At 40.6% G+C, this 27,758-nt stretch overlaps 1 protein-coding gene across 1 annotated transcript; it reads right to left on the reverse strand.

The window, feature by feature from the left end:
- Window positions 1-884: 884 nt before the first annotated feature.
- MRPL1 (mitochondrial ribosomal protein L1) lies at window positions 885-25,926 on the reverse strand. The gene is made up of 9 exons (XM_042872173.1): window positions 25,878-25,926; window positions 25,657-25,765; window positions 24,794-25,037; window positions 23,018-23,101; window positions 21,403-21,474; window positions 21,082-21,193; window positions 19,609-19,709; window positions 11,736-11,817; window positions 885-10,336 (listed from the first exon to the last, which is right to left on the reverse strand). Exons 1-9 carry the CDS (start codon window positions 25,909-25,911, stop codon window positions 10,179-10,181), a joined length of 996 nt encoding a protein of 331 aa, XP_042728107.1. The 5' UTR covers window positions 25,912-25,926; the 3' UTR covers window positions 885-10,178.
- Window positions 25,927-27,758: the final 1,832 nt, after the last annotated feature.

Raw genomic sequence — 27,758 nt, forward strand, 5'->3', positions numbered from 1 at the left:
ACAAGTTGCTTAACCTATACATTCTTTGATTATTTCATGTTTCTGTCCATCTTTCCTGTACAATTCTGTGTCCTTTTACAACCTCCCCCTTTTCAGCTGCAGCCTCCTCTTCTCTATTTCTTCTGCCTTCCTGTCTACTGTTCTCATTTTGGTTCTCCTTCCCTCTTCCTTCTTCCCCATCTCCAGAGTGCTGACCTGCTGACCCATTCCCATGCCACTACCTTGTTTTTGTCATCTCTCCATCTTTCTTCCAAGACACCCTACAAGGCAACTCACAGTTGCTGACTCACCTGTGAAGCAACCAGTTTTTGCTCCTTTGGCAGAAAATGCTGTTTTCCATGCCTAAACTTCACTAAAAAAAAAAAAAAAAAAAAAAAAAATAAAGACAAGCTGAGGAAGTCAGATTTACTATCCTTCCTTGTACTTTGTGTTATTAGCCATATCTATCCTTACAGTAAGGTCTCTCTGCTATCAGGACAACCCCTTCTCTAATACTTTATACTCCAGTTCTTACCTATGCCTACACTCTCCAGCTCTCCTATTCTGACTCATTTTACTCCCTTCTACATCCTGGGCCCTCTACTACACTATAACCCTTAATATTTAAAAAAAAAAAAAAAACCAAGGGGTTTGAAAAGGAAATACAAAATTCAAGGCCAGAGGCAGCTCCTTAAGGTGTTCATGACCAGTCTGCAAACAAAAGCAGCTGAAGACCCAAGCTGAGCAAAAGAAAAAATGTGCTTCTTGAAGGAGTCAATTTCTACACCCCATGCAACATAGAGGAAGAGTAAAGATTTAAGTCAGTTTCTTTCCATCTCACATAGAACGAAGAAAAGCACTTCTTTGTTGTTGTTAGAATCCATACCATTCTGGTATCAGCAGACTCGAGTGTGTGGACTTTTAATAACATCAAGAGAGAATGTATTTCACCATTCAACTGTCAAGGCAGATAGCATTACAGGTTTTAACTCACTCAAGATTACCATAAGAGTAGCTTACACTAACATTATTCCAAAGAAGCTGTTCAAGTCAGTCAAAGAATTCAAGACAATTTCAAATATGTAGTGATTCTAGAGGAGACTGCTCTTCATTAGGATCCTGGAAAACAAAGATATTTAAAAGAAAAATATTCCAAGTTTTGCACCAAGGCCTCATAAATTGTATGTTTTGTATAGTCTTCTCTTTCACATCTGCATTTTTTTAACCCCTAATTCAACAGAAATCCAACTTTCCCATTTCAAGTCTATTTACCAGTTAACAGCAATGTAAATAACAGAACTAGACTATCTAGAGAAACTGAATTTTAGTAAGACTGTAAGTACACATCTTGCAAAGCAGTAACCCAACTGTCATCTGGAGCCACATATCTCAGAAACAGGAGCAGAAAAATCCATGGAGATTTTAATAATGTGTGGTTGTTTTTTTTTTGTTGTTGTTTTGTTTTGTTTTTTTAAGCATACTTCAAATCAGATCTCTAATCTGAGGCCAGTTCTCTATGCATTTGTCTTTAGGCACCATTTTTCAATTCGGCATGCAAAACACTAGTTTGTATCAGATAAGTCATGACTTACGTCCTTACGTCCATTGAAAACTGAGCACATGGTGGCACATACACACAGAACAGCTTAAGAGGCTGAAGAGTCTTCTCAGGCTTGTTGGATTTCTTTGAGTTTAGCCCACATGGCCCAGACTTGGAAATCTGCGAGTTACACCTTCCAAAGATGACTGCAACCTCCACCTAGGAACTTGCTAAATTAACAGAAGTCTCCTATGAAGCCAGTTGCTTTTTGGAATAACTCAAAAAGCAGCATATAGACAACTATGAAACAGATTTTTCTGTTTTGCCACACCTGATTTTTAATTTGGAGGAGAGGAGGAGGAAGAGGCAACTTAGGTCTAATTCTGCTCTATCTTCTCTGAAGATAATTTGACCTGATAAAGTCACAAAGCAGTAAAATAAATTGACCTTATTCAGACAAGAACAGTCTCTCTACTGCGCTTGTACAAATCAGAGGTTTTAGTGTCTCTGGGTGAAAAAAAATAAATTCCATAGAGAAAATTGAAGAGCAAGAAACCAACGGCTACAGATACAAACAATCCACAATGAAATTGCACTGTACCTCCTTCCCTTCCCTGGAGTGAAAAAAGCACACATCCAATGCAACTCTTCTAACAAATATTAAATGGCAGAAACAATTCATCTTTGATAACAGTGCTGTGCTGAATTCCAAGCAGCAGCTCTGTCAAAATTCAACAAAAATCTCTACCAGTGGATATTTTTCTTGGCATACAACAGTAATGCACCAGAGGCTGTAACTGTGCCCTAAGTAAATCACAGTTCTCACATGAAAAACAGAGATGGTATTAAGTGGCACAAGGTTTCTTTTGGAAGAGGACTTACCTTCATTCCCTAACATGTTGAGACACTCCATTGACAAGAAGCTTGGCTTGACTTTAATGTGTTCTTAAAAGGATTCCTTCTAACCTAAGTTATAGATGAAGCACTGAATAGGTTTTATCTGACCAAGGGAAAAAAATAAAGCTTCCTTTCATAATATTCTGATACTGTGATAAAACTTGCTCTCACACAGCACAAAGCCTGATACAACCTACCCATCTTTGACTACTACGTGTTGCATTTCAGTCTTGTCAAATAAATAAAGCAATTTTGCTCATCTAAGTACGTATATTTGGAGAGGACAGAAGTATTTTTATCATGTTGACTAAGTCTGTGGCCCAACAGACTGGGATACAAAACCTGTCCTTGATTTCAGTTTTAAGTTTTCCAAATTCTGTAGCCTTTCCAATACCCTTTCACATAGGCTTTTGAAAGGAAATGACAGTTAGAATGCCATTCTAATAAGCTTTAAGAACATTCTTCATTCCAGGGTCTGGAATTTCAGCATAGTATGTGTATTATTACTTTACAGTATCCAATATCTATAAAATCCAAGACTACAAACCACCACTGGAACAAAGGAAATGCAATCTTTTCTCAATGTCACTGCACACAGACAAGGAATAATGAGAGATTACTTTCGTACACTATGCATAGTAGAGAAAGTTTGTTAACGAAAGTCTTCAAAATACATTGAGGTTATGCTTTAAGGTAATACACATCTCAAGCCACTATAATTCAATGCTGAATTATTTTGAAAAAGAGATATTTGAGAAATATTTCTCCTGAAAAATGAAAAACTTGAGCTTTTGTTGCCTCCTCGTCAATGCACAATCCTGTCAGAAAACTCCACGAAAAGGAGGAAAAGCATTTCCCAAACTGAGTACTCATCAAAATGTCCTCACTTCTCTTTATAAGTGTGCCTCCATTTCAGCTAGGGATAGCCTGCACAGATGTGTGATACACATGTTGAACAGCACACACACACCTGGACTTCAGCTTCAATGAAGCATCTGATTGCCTACTCTCATTCAGAACAGCTCTCCAGCACAATTGCAGTCAGTCCTGCAGCACCGGGCTAGCAAAGCACATAGACCATCAAACAATGCAGTGGAAACCATTCTAGCATGCATTTTCCAGAAGCCTTAGAAGTAATTGTCTTTCTACTACACAGAACTCGTATGTACTTTGAGCCAGCTAGAAATCCGTTCTTGTTCCAGTCCCCGAAATCCAATAAACCCTGAAAGGAAAGAATAAATACGCCTGGAAAATCCCCGTGAAAGACAATGTGCTTGCAAAGGCTCAGAACCCCTGAAGTAAGGTTTTTCCACAGGGCACCTCTGGTGTAAAGTCACCACCCACCTTGTTAGAATGCCATCTTTTCTGAAGGCTAACTGCAGGTCCCTTCCAGTTTTGTTCTTCTCATAACCAAACTTTCCAACTACTGTTGGAAAACAATATTTTACTGGCCTCCTACAAATAAGCATATTAAAAGAAACTGAAATACTATTTGCCTTACTGCTCCTTTATTTCCATTCCAGTTATTTATCCTATCGTCTTGCTGCACTGTAATCACAGGACTCCTCCTGCTGGAAAGACAGATGAAACTTTCAAGAAAGAACATACCTGTTAACCACTACCCTTTCTATTGGAAAAAAAAAAAAAAGTACATTTCAGGGGTTGAATTTTTTGTTAAGCTTTCTTTAGCTAGGGAAACAATCATTCTAATGTTTCTCCACATTAACAATACCCACAAACACTATTCACACTGCAGTTTTAATGAAAAACTTCAGCACAGGTACATAATATAAAGATACCAACCTCAAAGGAGCTCAGCTGTAAAGAGTCCTGCTTCCACAGAGGGTCACACCAAGCAAACTTTCCCACTGCCACAGCCCTCACATATATCTGCCTTGGTCACACGAGTGACAAGGCATTGCACAATTACCACTTGCAGTAACTCACCTTAATTCAGAATTTCCCTCTTCCCAGCAATTTTGGAAGAATGCGTTTTTACCCTTGTTTTGCAAGTACTCTTGGAGCTATAGAAATCTTCACCTCATGTTTGACTTCAAACCGTACAGTTTCTTGATTACTTCTACACTTTTCACAGGCTGTTCTAGCAGAAAGCCTGATCTTTGTTCTCAAAACCCTCCCCAGTGAGTACCTGCTTCTGCTATGTGGTAGAGCACTCCCCACTGTGTCTGTATGCAACCATAGAACAAGCAACCAGTATTGAAAGCCACCGATCAAAGGCAGTACCAAGCCTTAGATGTTGATGAGCATACCTAAAAATCAACTCTGTTGTTAGTCAAGGACTTCATTAATGACAGAATTTCCTCGACCTTTTTACTGTTTCTATGCATGTCATGTTAAAATAAAGCCTACCTCAGCATTTAGAAAGTCTTTACTCCTTGCAGGCACAATTAGATGTTTGCACAAGACTTCACCAGTGACATCATCTGGCTAAGCAGCATGCTGTTTCCAGATCTTTCCAAGCAGTGTTGTAGGCTTCATATTAAGTGCTCGGTGTGATATCTATACAAGCCTACCTATAAGAGCAGATACAGATATACATGAAGTATAACTTGGCAGCTCCTATTCTGGGAAAATTAGCAAGAAAGTCAAGTTCTGGATGCACACAAGGCTGACATTTCGGACATTTCTGCTATTACAGTACAACAGAACAGCAACTGTGAGACTAGTGTTACTTCCAACAGTGAGCAGCCTGGAAAAATTCCCAGTGAGTATGGAGCAGCTAGCCTTCCTTGCATCAGGTTTAACACTGTATTTGCAATATCCCTACCCTACTGTAACTTCACCTCCATTCCATAGTTTACAGCAACAGCTCTGTGAACTCAGTTTGACCTACACAGATTGAAACTTTCTGGAGTGCAACTAATTCCCATACAAGTCCAGGTTTATGCTGTGAATCCTTCATTCCCCACAACTGCATGCATGTTTCCATCGTAATTTCTTCCATGTTTGGGCACATACTTCTGTAAGTATCAACTGTGAATTTCAGTTCTTTGCCTGCTTCTCCGTCATTAAAGTAACAGCAGCCTCACATACAGTAATTTAAAAAGCAATTGTACATCATTTGCATTACTAAGTGTATTGCAACACTCACTTCTACAGGGAACATTTTTCAATACTCAAACAGTGCCTATTCCAAGTGCCATATATCACATCCTGGTTTCTTATACTCATAGCACACTTGTGGAAGCAAAGAGAGAATGATCTTCAATTTAGTAACCTAATTCTTCCTCAATACATATTTTTGGCTGGAATGCAGTTGCCAACCAAATTCAGCAGAACTTGGATTACGCTAAGCAAAGTTGGACAGGATAGATTGAAGAACAGAAAACACTTTGGGAGAAGAATTGGATACTCTGGTGAGCATTGTTCACTTGAGCTGTGTAATCAAAGATCTCCTTGTCCTTCTATCCACTTTCCCAGGCATCTCTACTTCTTGCTGATGGCAATACATGCACAGCAAAGTATGGTTTGTTAACAGAAAATACCATGTAGAGACTTGTCAACTGCTCTACAGCAACCAAAAGTAGCTGCTCTCAAGTTTAACTTCGTATTAAGAGTTTACTTGGAGTACCCTTCATTAAAAACTTACTTAAAATATGTTTGTACTTACTGCAAGCAACATCACACAAAAACAGTGCAGGCAGGTTATTGCCTTGTAACACATCATCTTTTGCTTTGCCATGCATTTCTGTAGGCTAGGACTGCATTAATGCAGTTTTGCTTTTGATAGAAGATCTGTGCTCTGCTTACCTACCAAAGGAGGTATTAAGCATTCATCAACAGAAGATCTCGTAAAAGGTTGCCTCTTATCTTACTTGACTTCCAATAACTTAACATTCAGGGCAGATAAACAGTTTCATGTAATGCTCTAACTGATCAGAAACCACTAAGGCACTACAAAAACAAACTGAGCAAATAGTACACTAGTATTCATTTCCAGAAGCAAGAAATGCCATCTTAGTTATGCTTACTTTAGCAATTAAATGGATTTCTAAGGCATACTGGCACAAGAAACAAATGTACAACAATTCCCAGTCCGCATGTTTTTAGACTAAGCTTGTTAAATGGGAATAACCACATGTTGTCTTTCTTCTTTTCATCTCTCTTCCAGTCCAATAAAGTATTTCAGGATAAAATCACAATATTACATAATATTTGCATAATGCCATTTCAGTATTATACTAACTAGGGACATTGTTACTACCTCAGTTAGTAACATTACAACATGCAAAGGTTATACCTGAATAAATGCAGCTTAAAGTTAGATGAGTTCATTAGCTTTTTTTGTTCACCTGACCTCTAGAGATTCACATTTTTAGTACTGCCATAGCATTCAAGTTTTTAAGTATGCCTTTTTACAGGAATACACAAATTCCCTAGTTTTAATTCTCTTAAAGTACCCTCAGCAGTCAAAGGCTGAGATAAGTTCACCTGTATATTTATGCTTGAATACCACTTAAAAAAGAAACAATCATCCATCTTCTAAACCACACATCTAGACCCTATAAAATGTCCTTTTTTCCCCCCCCTAAAATTCAAAGTGTTAATCAGTTGTTCATGATCCATTTGAGATGCACTGAAGCTTAAGAGAGACATCCTCAAAACAAAGCACACCTCCCATGCTTTGCTCTTCCCTGCTCATACAAGCATGTACTCTCAACACAACCTCCAAATGAAAAAAGGTTACAGTATAAATGATGTTGCTGTACACTACGCTATACTTTAGCTAATGAAGACAGATATAGTGCAGGCAAGGAGCTTGCAGAACATGATCCAAGAAAAGCTTGGCAGAGGTCAGCCTTCTGTTGCAGAATAAGTTGCTCTTCCACTCTACACTGGCATAAGCTAGACTTAGCCACACACAGACACCAGTGATAAGCACAGCAGCTATTTAAAGCATAGCGTAGAGAGAAGAAAATTCCTTAAACCTTTAAAAAAAAAAAAACCTTAAACACTTGGAAAAAAAAAAAAAAAAAAAAAACTATCTGCCCTCCTCTTCAGAAATTTGTCTTTTCTGTCTCAGTTGATCAGAAATACACACGTTTCTGCAGGGGCAAGTAAGCATCTCCCCATACAACATGTCATTTCTTGATAAGTTGAATCAGATCAAGCTAGATGTATAGGTCAGGTAACATTACTGAATACATTCAACACAACATTCTTGCTAGTCGCACCAACTCTTCACTTCCATAACCAACACTGGTTGAACTTCATTTTTTTCCTACAAGTTGTAGGAGCAGAGCCCACAGCCAAAAAAAAAAAAAAGTTATAAGGCTGAATGTATGCATAAGTCAGCTGAAGTCAGGATGAAACCTTCCTTTACCCTTAAGACAATTTTCTGGTTAAACTGCGTAAAGCACTCCACTTATTTAAAAACACAGCAGTGTGGCCTAAGAGCAATGCATCAAGCATCCTCCCTGACAGCAGCAAAATGCTTCAGATGGGGATGCAACAATTTCAAAGCAGACATGTGTAACCCCACTAAAAAAAAAGAGACAAGCCACATCCTTATCTCCAATAAAAAGAATTAGTTAAAACCCCCAAAACAAGCAAACCTATAAAGTTCAGATAACCTTATCTGCTTTCACATAGTTGATCCTTCTTGGACTCGTATTAATTGTTTTGGATGCATTTCTACTAGCACATGCCTAAGAAGAAAGAATGAAAAAACCATAGAGAAACACTTTCTCTAAGAAAGAGTGGGAACAAGAATGCCACCTGCTGGAAACAACGTGAAGCAAGCTTGGAAACATTCCACAGTGAGGTGGAAAAACACGCGCTTTTAGTCTGCTCTAGTCTTCAGTTCATATTTAAGAACGCTGGGGAAAAAAAAAAAAAGTAGATACAATAACAAGTCAAAGTAACTGCCACACTGTAGTTAAAGTCAGCACAACAGCAGGATCATGCTAGGAGCATAATGATTACTACCTGTTGCAAAAAAAAAAAAAAGTTTCGGTTTTACCATACCAACTAGATCCAAAGAACATCAAGTTAACTATATTTGAAGGCTCAACTTCGCAACATTTAAGAGCTCAATTCTCATCAAGAGGATGATTAATTAGTCGGCAACCTAGCACATCAGACTGTGCTATTCCTAACAAAGTTCTGTTTCAGTTACGAAGTCTTAGCTTTCAAGATTTTCCACCAAATCTAAGTGGTATTCACAGATATTAAGAGTCAGAGGAACAAGTTAAGCTAGTGAATAACCAAAAGGGACTCCACAGCCTTTCTCCCCCAGTTCTGCAAACAATGGCAGCATGGGGAGCTTCTACCTACAGGGGCCACTGCACCTCCACAATAGCTAACCAAGCACACAGCCCTCACCTCTTAATGATTCACTGCTCCTCTCACATGCTTTCCATCCCCATACAGAAACACCATAAATCCTCATAAAGCATCAGTCAGCATTTTTAGGTAAAGTCTCAACATGAAGCATAGCACACAAGTATTCTTATGAGTTACCTGTACCAAAGGATCTATTATTGTTGTGAAGCCTTCTCAACTTCAAGCCCATTCACTTACCCCAAGCAGTTATCTGCAAGGGCTGTCAAAAGAACTTTTATATCTTCATGGCAGACAACAAATTGATACATAACTTTTGGATCTTCACTCAGGTTTCACCCGAAAGTAGTTTAATATATGACAGTTAGAGAAAGGTCAGGCTGGGTTTTAGGAAAAGGTTCTTCACCAGAGGTGGTCAGACACTAGATGAGGCTCCCTAGGGCAGTGGTTACAGCACCAAGCTGCTAGAGTTCAAAGAGCATTTGAACATCGCTCTAAAAATAAGGTTTCACTTTTAGGTGCTCCTGGGTAAAGCCAGGAGGTGGATGCTATGATCCTTGTGAATCCCTTCCAACTCAGGATAGTCTATGATTCCAGGATCCTAGGATCTAGGATTCTAGATGCAGTATCTCTTCCCTGCATATTACAAGCACTAACTGGATTCCTTCAGAGGCATAATCAGTTACACATGGATTAAATGTTACTCAAAATGTTGCACAATCACTCTTCTCACATAAGATATCCCACTTTTTTCTGCGTGAAAACAAAAAAAGATATCAACTACTACAGTATGTCACAAAGACTATCCTGCATTCAGAAGCAGGAGGTAGCTTCAGCGTGCCTAGTGAAGCAGCAATTCTCTGCATATCACTTCAGTATCTATATTTCATGAAAACAAAGTTGGATACCACAAGCACCAAGAAGATGCAACTCCCACCAACCTAAGAGCAAATTCATCCCTGATTCCACAGAAAACAGGACAGTAAATTAAAACCTAGCTTCCTTCTCCTCGCAAGTTATACAGCAGCTTCCCACAAGGAACTGCATTAGTTTCTCTGTGTGGGACTGAGCCTGAAGTACAGAAGTATTGAACATTCCGCAATTTCCACAAAGTAGAAAACCCAGCACTATGGATACAATGTGTGCTGGTCTTTCAGCTCTAACTGTGGCAATTGGATGGTGATAACTCAGAGTTTGCAGAACAAAAATCAGACTAAGAATAATCACATGCAAAGAAAACACTAGATGCAAATTAGGAAGCTTGCAGTTACCAACAGAAAAAGCCTAAGAGCCTAAGACATCTTCAGTTTTGACAACAAACTCCTGTTTCTGACAATTTCTTGTCACACAGATTTTTAAAAATCAGAGTCACAGATTTATTTTTTTTTTCTTTTCACATAATATGATTTGAACAACACCATCTGGTTTTCAAACTTGATCAGACGCACAAGGAAAGGCATCAGGTACTAACAGACTCTTGGACAGGTTTTTCTTCATCTTCTGCAGTTTCTTCTTCTTTTTCTTCTACTTTCTCTGCTTCAGGGAGAAGTCCATCAAGGTTCAATAGTAAACCCTCACTGGTTGAAGATCTAATAACCAGCTTCTTCACAAAGGGACCTAAGAAAACAAAGAACACCAGTTACTCCACCAATGTTCATGTCTCCCTACTGATTTATCTTAATACTAATCCAGATTCTGTCAGTGTATGACCTGAAGCAGAACCGTACAAGAAGATCAAAATACTGAGATAAAATAAGTGTTGGTAGATAAATTAACAACACATTCTTCCCACATAAAGCAAACATAACATTCTCTATGGTAAACCCCATATTTTCATTCTGTCATTACCATCCCTACACAGCTTGGCTTCCAAGTGTTTACAACTCCTTACTTACAACAATGAAGCCCTCTTCCTAACAATCTAATTCTAGCCAAAATGATCACATGGGCACAAATGTAGGCTCCAAAACACATTACAATTGGTTTTCCTCTATTTGCAGCTTCATGAAAATTAACTAGGCACTTGCTGATCACAGAAATACTCATACATGACAGAGGGAATAAAAGAAACCTATACTATTTCAGGATCCTACCACCAAACATTGAATGAGTCCTTTGACAAGAACAACCACAGAAATAGTCCAGTTTCTTAGTGGAAGTGCATCTACATATACTCCAAGAACATATGCTTGGTAGCATTTTGAGCCTTCCAATAGATTAAGTGATTTGCAGAGGAATGCTGTTTTAGTGCTAACTGCACAGCTGCATGAAAACATGCACGTATGGATCATCTGAAAGAATCAGAACCTGGTAGCTAAGTGATTGATAGTTAGCAAGCCTACATAGATTCCACTGTTGTAAAGATACTTTAAGGAACATGCCTGCATCCTACACACTGCAAATATTTTTTAAACCAGTAAGGACAATCAAACAAAGGCCCACACCATAAGCCAGATACCACAAAGGAGGCAAAACACTATGAAAATAGCTCACCCTTAGTTAACTAAGTTGGTGTAGTTCATGAATAAACCCCATTAATTGAAAGTGCAGCATGCCTTCAGGCAGGTAGCTAGCATCAGGGTAATGTCAACTGAAGCACCTCTTTAGTAACTGAACGTGGATTCTGAGATTCTGAGTTCAAATTCTTTGTGCTGAGCTCCAGAAAGGTCATGCCAGTGGGCAAAACCAATCCACACAGACTCTGAGGCCTTTATGACTTAAGCAGATTCACTGTATGGCTATAAGCTATTTAAAAATCAACCTTACAAACTTAGTTTTGTGCATCATCACACAGTTCTGTAGCACAATAAGAGCTGACATCATAAGTGCACACGCTATCAATGCCCTCAGGGGCTGTCCAATTCATAAGTTATGATTCACTGAGTTACCCAATAGCTCCCTTCTCCCATCTGAAACAGACAAAGCAGTGAGGTCATTAATTATTTCCTGATTAACATTTGCTTCTTCATTTTGATTCAACAGCTTCAACTAATAGATCAAAAGAATAGCTGCTTACCAGCACTTGATGGTTTGAACTTGCAGATATCCTCAATAATTGTTTTCAAATTGGCAACGATCTGCTCAGTAGGCATATCCAGCTGAAAAACAATAATGCAGAATTGACCATGATGCTCTCAAAGCCTACACAGATATATCTGAAGGTGCTGGATATATATATAATTTCTGTATTTGGATAAATATATATTTTTTTCCACTGGGAACATCAAGCTATTTCCCTAGGATATCAAGCTAATTGGGTCCAGAGGAGGGCCAAAGATGATCAGAGGGCTGGAGCACCTCCCCTATGAAGACAGGCTGAGGAAGCTGAGGCTCTTCAGCCTGGGGAAGAAAATGCTCCATGGGAACCTTCCAGCAGCCTTCCAGTACCTGAAGGGGGTCCTGGAGAGGGGCTTTTTTTTTTTTTTTTTCTTTTTTAAATGTATGAAGCAGCAGGATGAGGGAATATGGTTTTAAACTAGAAGAGGTAGAGTTAAGCTAGATATTAGGATGATGATTTTTACTGTAAGAGCTGAGAGACACTGGAATAGGTTTCCCACTGAGACTGTGGATGCCTCCTTACTGGAGGCATTCAAGGCCAGGCTGGATGGGGCTGTGAGCAACCTGGTCTATGGGAGGTTTCCCTGCGTATAGCAGGGGGTTGGAAGTAGATAATCTTCAACATCCCTTCCAACCCAAACCATTCTGTGACTCTGTATTCCTGTTAAAGAGCTAGACATCCCATTAACAGCCTTATCAAACTGTCTCAGAAGTATTTTATAAGGTTGTATGCTCTTCATTATTTCCCATCTTTCTATATGTGACATTCAAGAACAACACTTCCACTGCTCCATACACATGTAGCCTTACAAATGTTCTAAAAACAACACACATAAGCACTTGTTCAAAATCACAAGGAAATTCGATATTTGAAGAAGTAACTATCAAGAAATAGAAGTCAAAATACAAAACAGATCAGCTCCAAAAAAAAAAAAAACCAAAAACCAAAACAAAAGCTCTTTAAATTGAAGGCATTAAGATACACAACTGAAAGAACACAGAAGAACACAAAAGACATCTTCAACAACAACACAAAAACTTGGAGCTCTGCTTCATTTTTACTTTCCCATTTCAACATACTACAACTTGCAGCATGTGTATTGAGCACAAAGCACAGACTAGTTTCCAACTACCCTTTTTATACACTTCAGTTTCCATCTGTAGCTTTTTTGATCTTCCAACCGAAACCATGGACTGATGGCTCCTCATTCTGCACAGTATCCTTAAGTAACAAAGGACTTACACAGTGCTTCAGCTACATAAGCAGACCTCACTGGATTGATCGTAAGTACTTAGGAGTGAACCAGCCTCACTGCCAAAAAAGTATTGTTTCCTCAGATATTGAGCACCTCAAACCACAATTTCTATTTATCTCTATGGACACTCCTTAACAATGAGCAACTTACAAGGAAGAGACAAACCCAAACATCCTGGTTTCGATTAAATCCAGGGCCACAGCTCTTGGAAAGCTGAATACACATTTCCCAGACTTAATCTTCTGGAAGCATAATAACCTGCATTGTCATTTAGTCTGCCCCCTGGTTTCACCATACAATCCAGAAATCTTCTCTTGTATGAACGTCAGTATTTTTTTCATAGAAATTTCAGAAATTTAAGATAAAATAGCATTTTTCTTACAGAATTAACTCCACTTCAGTGGACTGTACAGTAGTCACTGGGGTCCCATCTTTCTGTCCAACTCCTCTCCCAGTGCAGCATAAGCAGACTTCATTAACATCTCACTTATCCATAAACCTATTCATTGCAATAGAAATGCTGTTAAGCTTCAGTAGTCTCCTCCCAGATTTGGTCCATTGATCTCCTTCTATGCACTTCTGGCAATCTTCTAATCCAAACACCATTCCTCTGCTACACAGACCAGCAGTCATTCATTTTTATTACTGCTATGCTGATTGCAAAGCATGATGATAAACCTGTCATAAATTAACAGATGTAGAAATTTGTTTGCTAATGCTGAGCATTTCAATTCACTGACAGACTGATCACGCTTTATGGAATTAAAAATAAAAGAATGCTTGGAACAATCTAAACAATTTAACACTAATAGCTGATTAGAAACTATACTTCAAATTTAGACTGGAATATTATTTGCTTCCATATCTTGCACTGTATTCATGTCTCAAGTAAGCCTTCACTTGTACAGCTTGATAAACGTTAAGTTACTTATCTGTAACCAAGTCTAGAACTCAAAAGAAACAGTTTTTTCAAGTTTCTCTAAGCAATACGCTGCAATTCCTTCTAAGAACTTAAGACTACAACACGTTATGAGAGAAGGCAATTACCTCAAAACAGAGATATCTGCTAACATCCCATATTTGATACTATTAGAAAATAGGGCAAAGCAAGTTACATTCCATCGGATAACACGACACATCCCAACAGCTTGTGTGCCATAATTTTCTTGAGATGTCAATGGCACCATAATGAAGACATGTAATTCCCAAAGGGTTCTGAATATTTCTAAGTAGTTTCCACATCCACACAGTAAGTATCTCACAGTAACTCACGGTGCGTGCACAGTCACTGTGTTTCAGCACTTAAATATTTAGGTTAATTTTAAACTTACTAAGCTGACAAAAGCACTCCAGACCAGACCTAAAGCTGTGCAAGCCGCATAGCAAATTGATTCAGTAGGAATTGGTCAGTATCTTTAGGTCTTGAGTCACACTGGCAAATAAGAAAGTTTACAAAAGGAACAACTATTAATTTAATTCTAGTCCATTTTGTGTAAAACAACCACAAAGTAGCTTAGAAAACCGACAGTATGTACTACAACTGGAACACAAAACTGAAGTTCTTCCCAGCTTACTCTTTCAAGTTTAGGACATCACTCTCTAGAGTAGCATTAGGTGCTGTAAGGAGGGTCAGGAAAGTTCATGCTTCCTTATTTGTACGAAACATGCTTCTTCAAAAGGGTCTCTCACTACCTTTGCTGAGGCTTCATAAACAGTTTTAAACATCACCTTTTCAGGAATCTTTAGAGGTAGGCAACTGAATACACAAAAAAGGCACTTGCCTACTTGCTGGCTACATCTGCAAATGAAGAACTAGAAGATGCCCTACTATTAAAACAATAAATTGAGCTTTTTCTGAACTGCACACAGGGAGTTGTGTCAGGAGATCCGTCATGGCAGTGCATCTGCACTAGTGATATAGCTACTGTGTGTTACATGTAACACACACAGAGGAAAGGTCAGCCATGGCAGGGCAGGAAAACCTGGAGAAGGCAGTGTGAGAGCCTCTTCTTCTCCCTCCTCTGCACATCTACCAGTCACTTTCAGTTCGGACAACAGTAATTTCACATCACATTCAAGAAATATAAAGGAGCTATAAAGCTTGAGCCTCCGTCTTAGTCTCGCACTGTCCCCCTTCCACCATATAAAGAATATATGCAGTAACATAATATCCCTAAAATACTGCCATCCCAAGAGCCTTATACAGCGAGGCACATCAGTCCCCCCTCCACTCCCAGAACCAATTACGCACTTGCAAGGAAGCCAGAACACGCATTAGCACTGATCCACCAACACATTTTTCAGCCTCTTCCTTCACTTCCTCAGCCTCTTTCCCACCTCAAGCCAGCCATAGGACTGAGGCTCCTACATTAAATGCTGCAACAATTCAGAAATTACAGCTTCAGCACCTGCACTCAGAACTCAAGTCCCACTTACTAAAAAAGTCTTACAGGACAATGCAGTCAGTAATTATCTGTTTCAAAACTGGAACTGGAATTTTTATGGCTTTATCTCATGGCAATTAAGAGACCTGGGCTGGCTAGTAGTCATTTAACCAGAAAGCTGAATCAGTTCTCAAAGCACTTGAACTGAGCTTAAAGCTGCAGTACCTGAGGGGAAATTAAAAAAAAAAAGTATCCCCAAATCCCCTAATACAACCCTTCTAAAAGAACTAACAAGAACAAAAAACACATCAAGAGCAGCATTTCAAGTCTGCCTTCTTCACCTGCAAGACGCAGAATTCCAATCCCCTTTAAGTAAAAATTTATTGCAATCCACTGCAAAACAAGAAATAAGCTCACAGAGAAACATGAGTTCATAGTTCTGTGTTCCCTTTGTCTCCTAGTGCTAATAAGAAATGAACAGCAATGCATTTCACCTTTCAGTTCATATGAATGCTGAGACATTTCAGGAGCACAGTAAGGTGTCAAGTAACTAACAAGGGTACTGTGACTGGCATCCTGTAATAATACATGATCTCTGCACTATTCGAGTAAAACCACTTTTTCTCCTATTCCAAGAGAAACACTTGGCTTGGCTGAACTCCAGGAACTGGTCCTCAGAGGCTTCTATAGAAAAATGTTAATAAAACCTCTTTAATACAGGTTTAGAGCTACTCCTAACAAATTTCATTTTGAGTTGGACCAGCATAACAAAACAACTGCATTTCATCATTATTCAGAGTCGAATGTCTTTCATTACACAGAGAGGGCAGAAACCAGAGCTTCTCTTCTTTTGAGAACAGAAGAAAGCCCCCAAACCAATAGCTAAGTGCTGACACACATGGCAGATGAATGTTCCTGTGAGAACATCTGGAGGACAGCCAGCATCAGTTAGAGAAGAGCACTGACCTATTTTGTGCTGTCTTGCTTTCCACAGGCTTCTGCTCAGTTGTGAATCTTCCTGAGAAAGTCAGCAAGTAGTAGGGGAAAAAGCAAAAGAAAAGAAAAATCCCAAACCAGAACAGAGCTCTCAGTAGGAATCTAAACTAACACAGACCCTGTAGATCCAGTCTTCTCATCCTGGCACTTAAGTGGAATGCATTTCAGAGGTAGTAGCTGTAACAGTGCTGCTTCAGAAATAATAGTAGGAAAGGCAGAAATGCAGGCTAGAACAACCTTTATTGTGGCTGCACCCTTGGTACTCACAGTTGTAAAGTACTATTCCCTAGTTCTAATTCAGCTTGCTACAATTTCTACCACACCTCCAATTCCTCGTTTTGTTCCAAATTCAAGCTGTTTGCCAGTAATTGATGACTAGGAAAACATCATTCTCAGGACTGTGGAAACCATCAGGACCTGCACAAGACTGTCAACTCTCACTAGATGGACAGACTCACAAGATAGATAACAGAAGGCTGAATGGTCCTAACACCCTGGACCTACCCAAAGCTGGATTTGCTCAGAAACAGTTCCTTCAACATCCTACCTCTAGTGCAGACTGGCATTTCTGTTCCCCATCTTAATGTAGACTTCCACTCACTTGTATATCCCACATACCAGACATCTCTGATTGTCTCATCCCTATACTTCTAACCCCACAAATAAAATAGTGCTTCTGTACAAACCATCCATTCACAAAAGGTATACAATATGCTTCCAAACACAAACAAACAAAAATTCTCACCTCTCAGAATAATCTTGCTCTGTTTCACAGAAGAACCATTCCCTAGGCAGCTCTCTGCTCAGACAAGAAAACCAACTGGAAACTTCTTTCCAGTGTCACATTGATTTGCATTCTGATTTTTCTAAGCATCTCCAACTTGGGAGAAAAGAAAATTGTAGCACTCTAAGTTCTAAAACAGTGCCAAAATCCTCAACAAAAATGACTTTAATCTGTCCTCTTCAGATAGCATGATTTTGAAGGGGATATCTTCAGCATTCTCATTTTGCCTCCCTTCTGCCTTAAGTTCCGTGTCTCAAAAGAACATTTTACATTCTCAGTTCCACAACTCCAGATCTACTAATTAAATCTAAATCTACTGCCAACTCCCAGGCTTCTCAAAGACATCTCAATTACTTACTACATAAGAAAACACCATTAAGGCTGCTGACTTATGTGGGAGTACAGCACAACTTCAAGCTATTGGCTGTAACTGAACTAACAGGCAACATAAGACAGCAGCACTAAAGGGAAAACATGTCTTTGAGAAATGCCAGCTTGGCAGAGTCCCAGAAACATCTATACTACCACCTGGAAAACAGCAATATATCTTCACGTCTCCGTGTAATTCACAAATGATTATTTTCCTCACTGGCAAGGTTTAAATGTAAAGAGCTCTAGATTTAGTAGTAAGCAGACATGCGTAACCACGCAAAGCTCCCACAGCCTTGCCTAGAGCAGATTGCCTCCCAGCGCCACTGCACAACAGCACAACTAGGTCAGGCAAAGGAGAGCAGCTACAGAGGGTGGAGACACTTGATGCAAGCTGTAGCCACAGACATACTTCTGCATACAGCTCTCTGAACACGTCACATGTGCTGTGCTGGAGTCACCTCTGCCACGTAGCTGAAAGTATCTTGCCACAGCTGAACTGTGCACAAGTAAATCCCCATCATACTGCTTCCAAACCAAGATTGAGAGCTCGTTCACAAGACCCTGCTATTTACTAATTAAAAATTAAAAAATAAAAAATGACATCTCAGGCCGCACCCAGAACCTTAACTTAAGTTGCCTTGCAGCACCAGCATCTTATATCAGTAACACAACACAGCTTAAGACTCAGACACTCTAACCATAGCAGTAAGAAGGTATGATAAGTAAAACCAACTGCAATTGCTTCAAATGCTATCAAACCATCTGAGTTCTTCAATCACTTCCATTCAATCCTGTGGGTTTTTAACCCCTTATAAGTAAATGAATAGAAAAATAAAAGAACCTTAATATGCAGATATTTTCAAGACTGATCCACAATACAAGATGAAGAAAGTTAAAGGACTAAAATTTAGTCCAAAGCAAAAACAACATGAAACATGGTCAAAATGCTAGAAACAAAGACATCCATGGATTTGTGATGTTTCACATAGTCACTTAGACTTGTAATACAGATAAAGATGCAAACTGTCTGTATGAAAATGTAATGCATCCCGTATTTTAGGAGAACCATCCTGAAAACCTCAGTTTTGAGTACTGTATATAAGAACAAGTTCTTTAAATTCACATGCACAACTCACAGGCGCTAGCCAAAATTAACAGGCTTGCTTATCTCCACCACCACCAGACAAAACTGCAGAGATTAGGAGTCTCATAAACTTCCTTTCCACACCACTATCAGTTAATGGAAAGTTAAATATAGGCAGGATTACAAACAGACATAACAGAATGGAAACAAAACAATTCAGAACAGAAAAAAGAATGCTTAAGGAAAAGGACTAAAAGCCTCCAAGAGAAGAAAAAATACTTTTCTAGAACTCAGTTTATTATGTGGCAGTAGTTAAAGCACAGATTAATTTTATGGTATTTAATGTGTGGTGCAATCAGCTTTTTTTTCTGCCCTGAACTAGAATCAAAGTTTTTAAAATGAAACTAGGTCTGAAAATTTCAAAATGAAAACAGTCCTTAATTATTATGGTTAAGTGAATACTTTCTGTTCCCCTTGGGCATACTCTACAGACTTATAACCCAAAAATCATTAACTACGTTAATAAAACTTTGTTTTCTTCACATAGAGGTGTTGGGACTGGGGAAGTATGCATTAAAAGCAGAAACACTATAGGGATTGCTAGGAATAGGGCACATTCTGTATTCGAGTTGCATCTTATTTTGTTCATTATTACAATTCACTGCCAATAGAACAGCAATCATAGATCTCATACTCAACACCCTTAACTTCTCAGCATTAGACATGTATCTCAGTCTAAGTGGAGCCATCTTCCACCACTGTACTTTAATGACATACAGTGCTCACATCAGCTCAAGACACTACACAAAACAGACTGAAGTTTCATTTACATCATGGGTCATTAAAACAATACTTAATCTGGGAATGCACAGGACAAACACTGTTTTCTTCTCTGTTTCAGTACTAACTTCAGCTCTACTCAGCAGGACAGTCAAGAACTCTCCATTACCACTTACTCTTGCTATCCTTGTCTTGATTAGATGCTCATCTTGTACCTTGTACTCAAGACCTTCTCTGAAGAACTGTAGCATTTTGGGAATATCATGGCCCAGGGAATCTAATTTAAAAAAAAAAAAAAGACAACAAAGAAGTTAATACTTACTAGGAGGACAGAACATACTATTAGAAAAGGGAGAATTCAGTGTTTCACCTTGAAGCAACTAAGCACCAAACAAAAATGCTGTTTCCATGTTTTCTATTTAAATCTCCTTCCATATTCCCTCCTCCTTCATTATCAGCAGATCTTCACAGATGATATAAGTAAAATAACTAAATATGTAACTCAGATCTCACTTCAAATAAAAAAAACTTGTGAAAAGCATACACACATAGTCTTTGTTACCTAGTATAATTATTTGGAAGACTGAGATCTACTAAGTTAAACTCAAAACCATCTCCAAGCATCTGCCTTGGAAACAAACAGTACACAACTGTGTAATAGCAAGATTACACTCTACCTGCAACACTCCGGCCCAGTGCAGCCATTGCACAAGTAAAGACAGCTGGTTTTGTTATCTCAGCTGCAGGAGCTTATTTGACAGATTTACAACATCACTCAATCGCTTCAACTGCAAGTATTATTTCTCCCACATGCCTTTGGATGGCTCCAAGATAAATCAGCCATCAGGAACAAACAAACTAAGCAAGTTTGTAATGAAATAACACAGCTTTCATTTTTACAGAAACATCTGGAGTATTCTGTTGTAATACTTTGGACAGGCTAATACATTTGCTGCAAACATTCAGGAGGCTAAGACCACTGCCTGCAGCTTGTGAAAACATTGTTAGGACAGCTGGGAGAAGGTAAGTGAGAATCTGAGTCAAGATACACTGCTTTAAGAAGCTGACACATCTGTGTAACAAACAGAGCTCTAAAACGCATCTAAAATGAGTAAGGGAGATAAAATATTGAGACTGATATTTGATGCTTAGAGAATCTGACCTGAATAGAAAGTTTCTCGTGCATAAAAAGAGGGAATGACATGCAGATAAGTGAACAAGTTACAATAACAAGAAGCATGAAGAACATTGTTATTCAGAAGCACTAACACAATGAGCAGTGATGAAGATGGGATCCAACAACTGATAAACAACATCACTACCTCAGTGAACACGGTTAACAAGCTGCTTCTATTCTCTTAAGTTTGCCACACAAAGTTCCCAGTACTATTACAGCTGATCATATACAGAATGACACGGACAACTAGCTGACAAACTAGCATCAACTGTAATCCCAACATTTGTGTTGTAGGAGAAAGGGGGAAAGGCACAGCACTAGCTTCCTAAAGCAACTCTCATAAGACAGAACATGTGGCTCAGTCACAGCAGCAAAATACTTAATGCAATTCCATGCCCTCAACAAAAAAGGTCACTTCAAGAGTTAAATCTTGCTCCAGTACTTAGGTTTATAAAATAGATTTGCTTCTTACTTCTTTTTGTGCTGGGGTATTTTTGTTTTAGCTTGCTCCTTAATGGTATCAGTTTAGGCATTATTGCAGGAACAGCTATGTAGAAATCCACTTGAATTTCTTCTTCCAAAATCTACATTAAGACAAATGCAAATATATTTAGGAATACAATTAATTACCCAAGTACACAAGTTCAATCTACCAATGTGCCAGAACATACAAAGCAGTATTTCACTGTTCATATTGGCTGCTAACTTCCAGCTAGATCTCTGGACATGAAGTTTCCCCATCAGTCACTACAGCAAATTAAAACATTTCATTTACTTAATTAAAAATAAATACCCATTTGATTAATTCAATGCCTCCTACAACAGCAGCTCCATTCTCTCGAGCTATTTCAGCTTCTTGCTCATTCTGTTGGAAGGAAAAAAAAAAAAGTGTATTAACATCAGTACAACTGATTGCTCTGTATCAACAGCAAAGGAATGTCTTAAAACTAATCAAAGACCCAAAATATCCCACACTGGAAATTTAACACTAGAGCAGCAACTCTAGCTTACTCCACTCAATTCCAGTCCCAGTAAGAAGCAACAGGCAAGTCTTCAGTTCTCTTCTGGTGAAGCATGAGAAAGAGTCATCCCACTTGGAAAAAGCTCCATCACAAGCCCTTTCTCTCCTATCACCATCTTCTGAAAGTCACAGACAACCACCCACTACATGGAGACAACATTTACTAAATACTACAAGAAGAGCATGGAGAATGCTGCTTAAAACCACTACAAAATAAGGCTATTTATCTCTGCTATTAATATTTTGCTTCAAATAGCATTTAGAATGTAACTTCATTTTTCTTCCATGAGATTTAGCTGTTAAAATACTCTGAAATATTGAACAGTAGCAGGAAACAGTTTTTGGCTCAAGCTTTCGGAAAAGGTAAATATTCCTGACCAGAAGTCAAGACAAGGTTTCCCTCACAAGAAAGAGCTGACTAGCTTCACCCTTACACATGAAAGTGGTGGCATGTGACTGGAGTCCCTCAATCTTCTTCCACATTCACATCTTTGGAAGACATGGGGTCTCCTATCCTGACTGAATTTAAGGTTGAGAGAAGGTTTCAAGACACTGCAACACAGAACCTAGCATACTTGTCAGGCCTCCACAGTAGGAGGATTCTCACCTTGAAGTTTATGTAGAAAATCTATCGTAAGTGAGTTCAAAGGGTCATAAATTCAGTTGAAGGCACTTCTCCAGGATAATCTCATAGTGATTATACATAACCATTCTGTTAGAAAAATTAACAGGCAAAGGACGACATCAGAGAGCCTGCACTAGCCTCATTCAGATAGGACAGTGACTGCACACACCATATCACACTAGTCAACTCCTACAACAGAGGATGAAGGATTTGTGGGGAAGGTTGTTGTGTTAATTTCATTGGTTGCTTGCTTTGGATTGTTTGGGCTTGGTTTTTTGGGTTTTTTTTTTTTTTTTTGAGAAGTTACTCCCTACTGCTATCACACAACTGCATTCTGTTCCAGTACAAGCTATGGTGAATAACAAACACTTGTAGTCTCCACTGTCTACTAAAGCTTAAGACAGTAAGGATGGAAATGACTGCTGCACCAAACTGTCCATCTTTATTACAGGATAGTCAAAGTTTTCAACCCTATAGAAGATTTTAATATCCCTCTCCCTTAGTTACACCTGTGCAGATGTTTTCTCTGAGTGCATTGCTAGAATAAACCACATGTGTAAAGATAATATAACACAGAAAATTCAAGATGCACATTAACGTATTAAGACATTGTTGAAGATGTATCCCTGACAAGCTTGTGTGTTCCATAAAGCATTTGAAGAGTCTTCTCAAAGCCAAGTACCATACATACAACACAACTAGTTCCTACACAAGAGCGTGCTGGGTTCATGACACATAAATAAGTAATTCAGACTTACTGACCTCCGTGAAAACCAAGACCTTATTTGTCTCATCTGTAAAGCGGTATGGAAGAAGAACAATGCTTGCAAACTGATCCACTTTTTTCTACAAAGAGAAAAAGAAAAACTGAAACAAATCACAACCAAACAGCGAGTCTTATTAGGTAACTTAGTCCCACACGAATGCAGCCACCTGACAAAAACATGAGCACTTAGCCTATACTTACATGTAGTAAACAATCTAATAAAAAAACACATGACGCACAGATTGTGACGGCTTTTGTACACCTGCTGTAGAATACAATCAAAACTTCACCAACTTAAAATGAATGAATTATTCATGCTGCTGTTTGCTCAAGAGAAAGGAGCTGGGGTCACCGGCTCCCATGTGTAGGGCTGCTACACTCAGGTGGCATCAGTAACAATCACTGAGATGCTGTAGTCACAGCTTATCAGAATTATGTTACCAATTTAGTAGACAGTGCAAAACAATCACAAGAAATGCGTCCCTTGCTAAGGCATAGGCATACCACACAGCTCCTCAAAACAGTTGCAAGAGGTCTGTATTGCTTTAAGTGTGAACTTACCTAGCTCTAAGAGCCCCCGGTATGCTGAAGAAGATATTTCGTTAGACCCAGAAGGAAATAAACTTTTAAGAAGCCAAGCTTTTTAACTATGGAGGAAGCAGAATGTCTTAGAGTAAGGCTCAACTGGTCTAGACACCTTTGAACTGACAAAAGGGATGACCCTTAGCAGGGTTACAAGAACACTGCACCAAGACAACACTCAGGCCAGAGTCCTAATAACCTCTTAAGCAGATGAGAAGGCAATAAACATCACACTGAAAAAAAACTATCTATGCTTTTTCTTCATTTCTTCATCTGCATCTTTTGAAGACTTGTAAGGACACCACCCACTACCAGAGTGGAGAAGGCTCACACTGACATACTCACTTAACATGACCATGTTGTTAACCCAACTGAGGAAATCAAATGGCAGCATGGCACTCCACTAAAAACAATAGGCTTACAACAACTTCACAGGAGTCCTAGCTCTCATGCACTTCAAAGTAACATAGGGAGTCCTTCTGCTCTGGATCCAAATTCAGTTTGTCATACTTTGGGAGCTGGCATCATCTGTGGTCACGCAACATGAAGCCTTTTTCCAGTAATTGCTGAGGGATATCAGCAGCTCTACAAGAATGTAACAGGGCTTGTGGATGAACTCCAAGGGTTCCAAGGAAATAAACAATGAAATAAGGTTTTTTAAATAAATAAAATAGATGCTTCTGTTTCACATAGAAGCGCCCTCACTCCAACAGTGCCAATAAAAATATCAACCAACATGGAATAACACTCTCACAGAACATGACAAAAAAAAGAAATTAAAACAGTGGGAAGCAGAGATGAGAAGAAGCCAGACTAAGACCTTGCCCTATAACAATCATTCCAAAACAAAACATGCATCTGAAGTAATAACCTATGTGGAAAGGTCAAGTAGGTGTGAGCCTTAATTTAACCAGTTCTGTCTGTACCTGAATTTCAGATACATAATAGCACATCTTCGTAATTCCTGAAGATGCTCATCTTCACCCCAAGTACTTAAACTATATTAAATAAGCATACACAGAATAAAAGAATAAAGCCACCTGCAAACACAAACAGCATTCCAACACTCAGCCAGAGCATCTGCAAGAGGCAGATGAGAAGACCACTAGTAACGTTTACTCTAAACTTAAAACACAGCTATTCACATTATAAAAAGATAATGTAAGAATTACCAGCCACTTCCCACTTACCTTCTTCTGCAGTTCCATATCTAGGGTCACATTAATATACACAAACTGTTTTGGGTATGTGAAGTCCAGTTCCTGAAATTTCTTTAACATACCCACAGCTTCTTCTACATGGTAGGACGGTCGCTCGTAGTACCACGTCAAGTACACATCATCCACAGGCTTGCTCAGCAACAGCCGCCTGCCACGTCCTTTTTTCTTCTGGGCTTCTTCCTTCTTGGCCTTTTGCGAGCCTCTTTTTGTATTTCTGAAGCATGCAATGCAAAAAACAAACAATAAAAACCCAACCACCACCAACCACAGAGCGTTACGTATTTTAGGAGAAAGAAATAGATACTGTTAAGTATCAGTTAATCCGCAAAGAGTTACAAAGGTAGGTTCTACACATAACAAGCAGCGTCCCTAAATTCATTCTAATTACTTGCCTCTAATGGCCAAGCCAAAAAACAAACTTCCAATGCAGTTAACAAACGAGCCCCAATCCTTATATAATCCTGCCTGACTTATTAGGCTCTCAAATCATCGAGAAAAATACTTCAGGCAGAGAAAGACACTATTTCTCTAACAATAAGAATGCAAAAGGTGAGAAATTAACTGCTCTTCAGAGCTCTCAGTATATTGTGCACTCCACTGTTCTGTACATTGAGCTAATTTTTTCCCCTTTTCTACTCAGGCGGTAGTATCAGACTTAAAGAAACATCAAACTAAAAAACGTCAGAATCTGAAGGACGAGATGTGAGAGGAGCAGCTGAGGCACCTCGGTTCGCTCAGCTCAGACAAAAGGAGGCCAAGGGATGCCTCGCGGTGGCCTCCAGCTCCTCGCAGGTAGCGGAGGGCAGCGCCTACAGCCCCCAGCACGCACTCACTTGGCGGCGGCGGCGGCGTAGAGGCGGGCAGGCGGCGCGGCGCACAGCGGAGCGGCGGCGGGACACTGCTGGAGCCCGGGCAAGGCCCACCGGCGGCACGGGGTCAGCACTGCGGAGAAAAGCACGCACGGCTTCAGACGGGCGCCCGGCCCCGCGGGTAGCCCTCCCGCCTCCCTTCCCCGCTCCTCCCGGCCCCGATGCCCGCGGCCGAGCGCCTTCACCTCGCCGCAGTAACAAGCCCACGGACGCCGCCATCTTGCGCAGCCGCCGCGGTGCAACGCAAAAGACGTCCGCCGGACGCTGCGCCTGCCGAGCCCCGGCTGAAAGCCGCTGCGCGCACCTGGGGGCCGCGGTGCTGCTGCTTGACGTTTATATTTCCTGCTCCGTTCCTAAATACGGCAGGAGCCTCTTGGACTACAATTGTTATTTTTAAATTGGTGTAGGATTCTTTTTTATGGGCATTAAGCAACTATGTATATACTAAAGCTGTGGCAAATATAATGCAAGACCTACTACGAGTGCTTCACGTGTGCCTATGAAGGGCTAACAACCTGCATCCTCCATCCTGTTCCTCAAAAACTTCTGAACCCACTCTGAGCTCCCCATTTGTCAGCATGTCGCTGCTTCAGACCATGCATTTTGGCCCTATGCGGGATGCGCTGGCTCAGAGATCAGTTGTTAATAATCCTGTATTACAGCACAGCGAGGAATCAAGATGTAACAAATGTATTCTGCAGAGGAAGCAGGGCTTTGGGGAGGCTGCAATGTACCATACAAGTGCCTAGCGAGGCCCCAGGGATGCAGGTCTTGCCAGCAGTGACCCCAGGCAGGCCACTCGCAGAACCTGGATTCTCAGTTACGCTACCTTTTGAGAAGGGAGGGAAACAATACCTGAGGGGAGGGTGGCGAGGCCATGGCCTGTAATGGGAGCTGGGAGATGTACAGAATGATTAACCTTGGCAACGGGAGAAGGGAGGGCACAATCCTCCTTCACTGATCCATTTGGTGGTGGTTTTTTTTTTTTTTTTCTGGAGAGGAAATGACCAGAACAGATAAAGACACTCTCCTATCAAAGAAGTCAGTGCCAATGCCTTTCCAAGGCAGCACGTGACTTTTCTCCTACAAAAATACATCCCAGTAAAGATTTTTTTCTTTCTTTTTCTCTCACTCTGCCCTCCTCTGTGCATGTGTGCACCCACTCCCAACCACTCATTTACACTGGAGATCATTAGCTGTCTGAACTCTTTGCTCTACCATGGAGGCTCCTTCTGTGCTCCTCACTCTCTGAGCACATATGAGCATCTCTGGTCCCACAGGTGAATGCATCACAACCAGCACTTTTCTCTGCCCTTGCTTTTTTTTTTTTTTTTTTTTTTTTTTTAATTTTCCCCTTTTATAATACACTTTCTCTACACCCACATATTTTCTTTTAGAACTTAGGAACGGTTCCCCGCAAGGAAGGCCATCTCCACCTCTGGCAGGCCCAGCTGGAGAACACCTCGCTCCGATGCCGGCACACCATTTACGTGCCCCGTCCGCCCTCTGGCACGGGTCTGCAGAGAGACGGCGCGGGTTTCGCAGCAGGGGGACACCTCCCGCGGAGAAAGAGCCGATGGCAGACAAGACCTACGCCCCCACAGGCTCACGCTCAGCGCGGGGCCCCGTCACCCCGACACCTGAGTCACTTCCTCAGGCCGCCTGCGACCGCCGGAGGCCTTTCGCGGGGCGACCTGCTCCTCACGTACACCCTGTCAGACGCCTCTCTCTGTAATTAACGGCAATTAGCCACGGAGGGCTCTTTTCCCTCCCTAGGATCGGGGCCCCACTGGCGTCCCCAGGAGCCGCCGCCGCCCCGCAGGGCCCGCCGGGGGCTCCCCGCCACCGCCCCGGGGTCTCGGCGCCGCCCCGGGGTCCCTGCGCCGCCCGCCCCGCTCCTGTCGCCTCCTCCTCCCGTCCCCACCTCCCGCTCCCCCGCCCTCCGCGCCGCCCGAGCCCCGGCCCGCTCCTCCCCGCCGCCGCCGCCGCCGCCGCCGCCGCCGCCCCGTTCCCCGTCCCCGGCGGGCCGCCGCCTGCATGTCGTTGCTGCCCGCCGCCCCGCCGCC

This window comes from Lagopus leucura, unplaced genomic scaffold (genome assembly GCF_019238085.1).
Source record: "Lagopus leucura isolate 7727_CA_CO unplaced genomic scaffold, USGS_WTPT01 Super-Scaffold_100004, whole genome shotgun sequence".
In the NCBI taxonomy this organism is placed as follows: Eukaryota; Metazoa; Chordata; class Aves; order Galliformes; family Phasianidae; genus Lagopus; species Lagopus leucura.

What these genes read in the sequence shown, in the direction of transcription:
- MRPL1 (XM_042872173.1), bottom strand. Translation starts at nt 25,911, where the DNA reads ATGGCGGCGTCCGTGGGCTTGTTACTGCGGCGAG. An exon ending in TACGCCGCCGCCGCCGCCAA is followed by an intron (nt 25,038 to 25,656) that starts GTGAGTGCGTGC and finishes TGCATGCTTCAG; the next exon opens with AAATACAAAAAGAGGCTCGC. An exon ending in GCATTGAATTAATCAAATGG is followed by an intron (nt 21,194 to 21,402) that starts GTATTTATTTTT and finishes GTCTTAATGTAG; the next exon opens with ATTTTGGAAGAAGAAATTCA.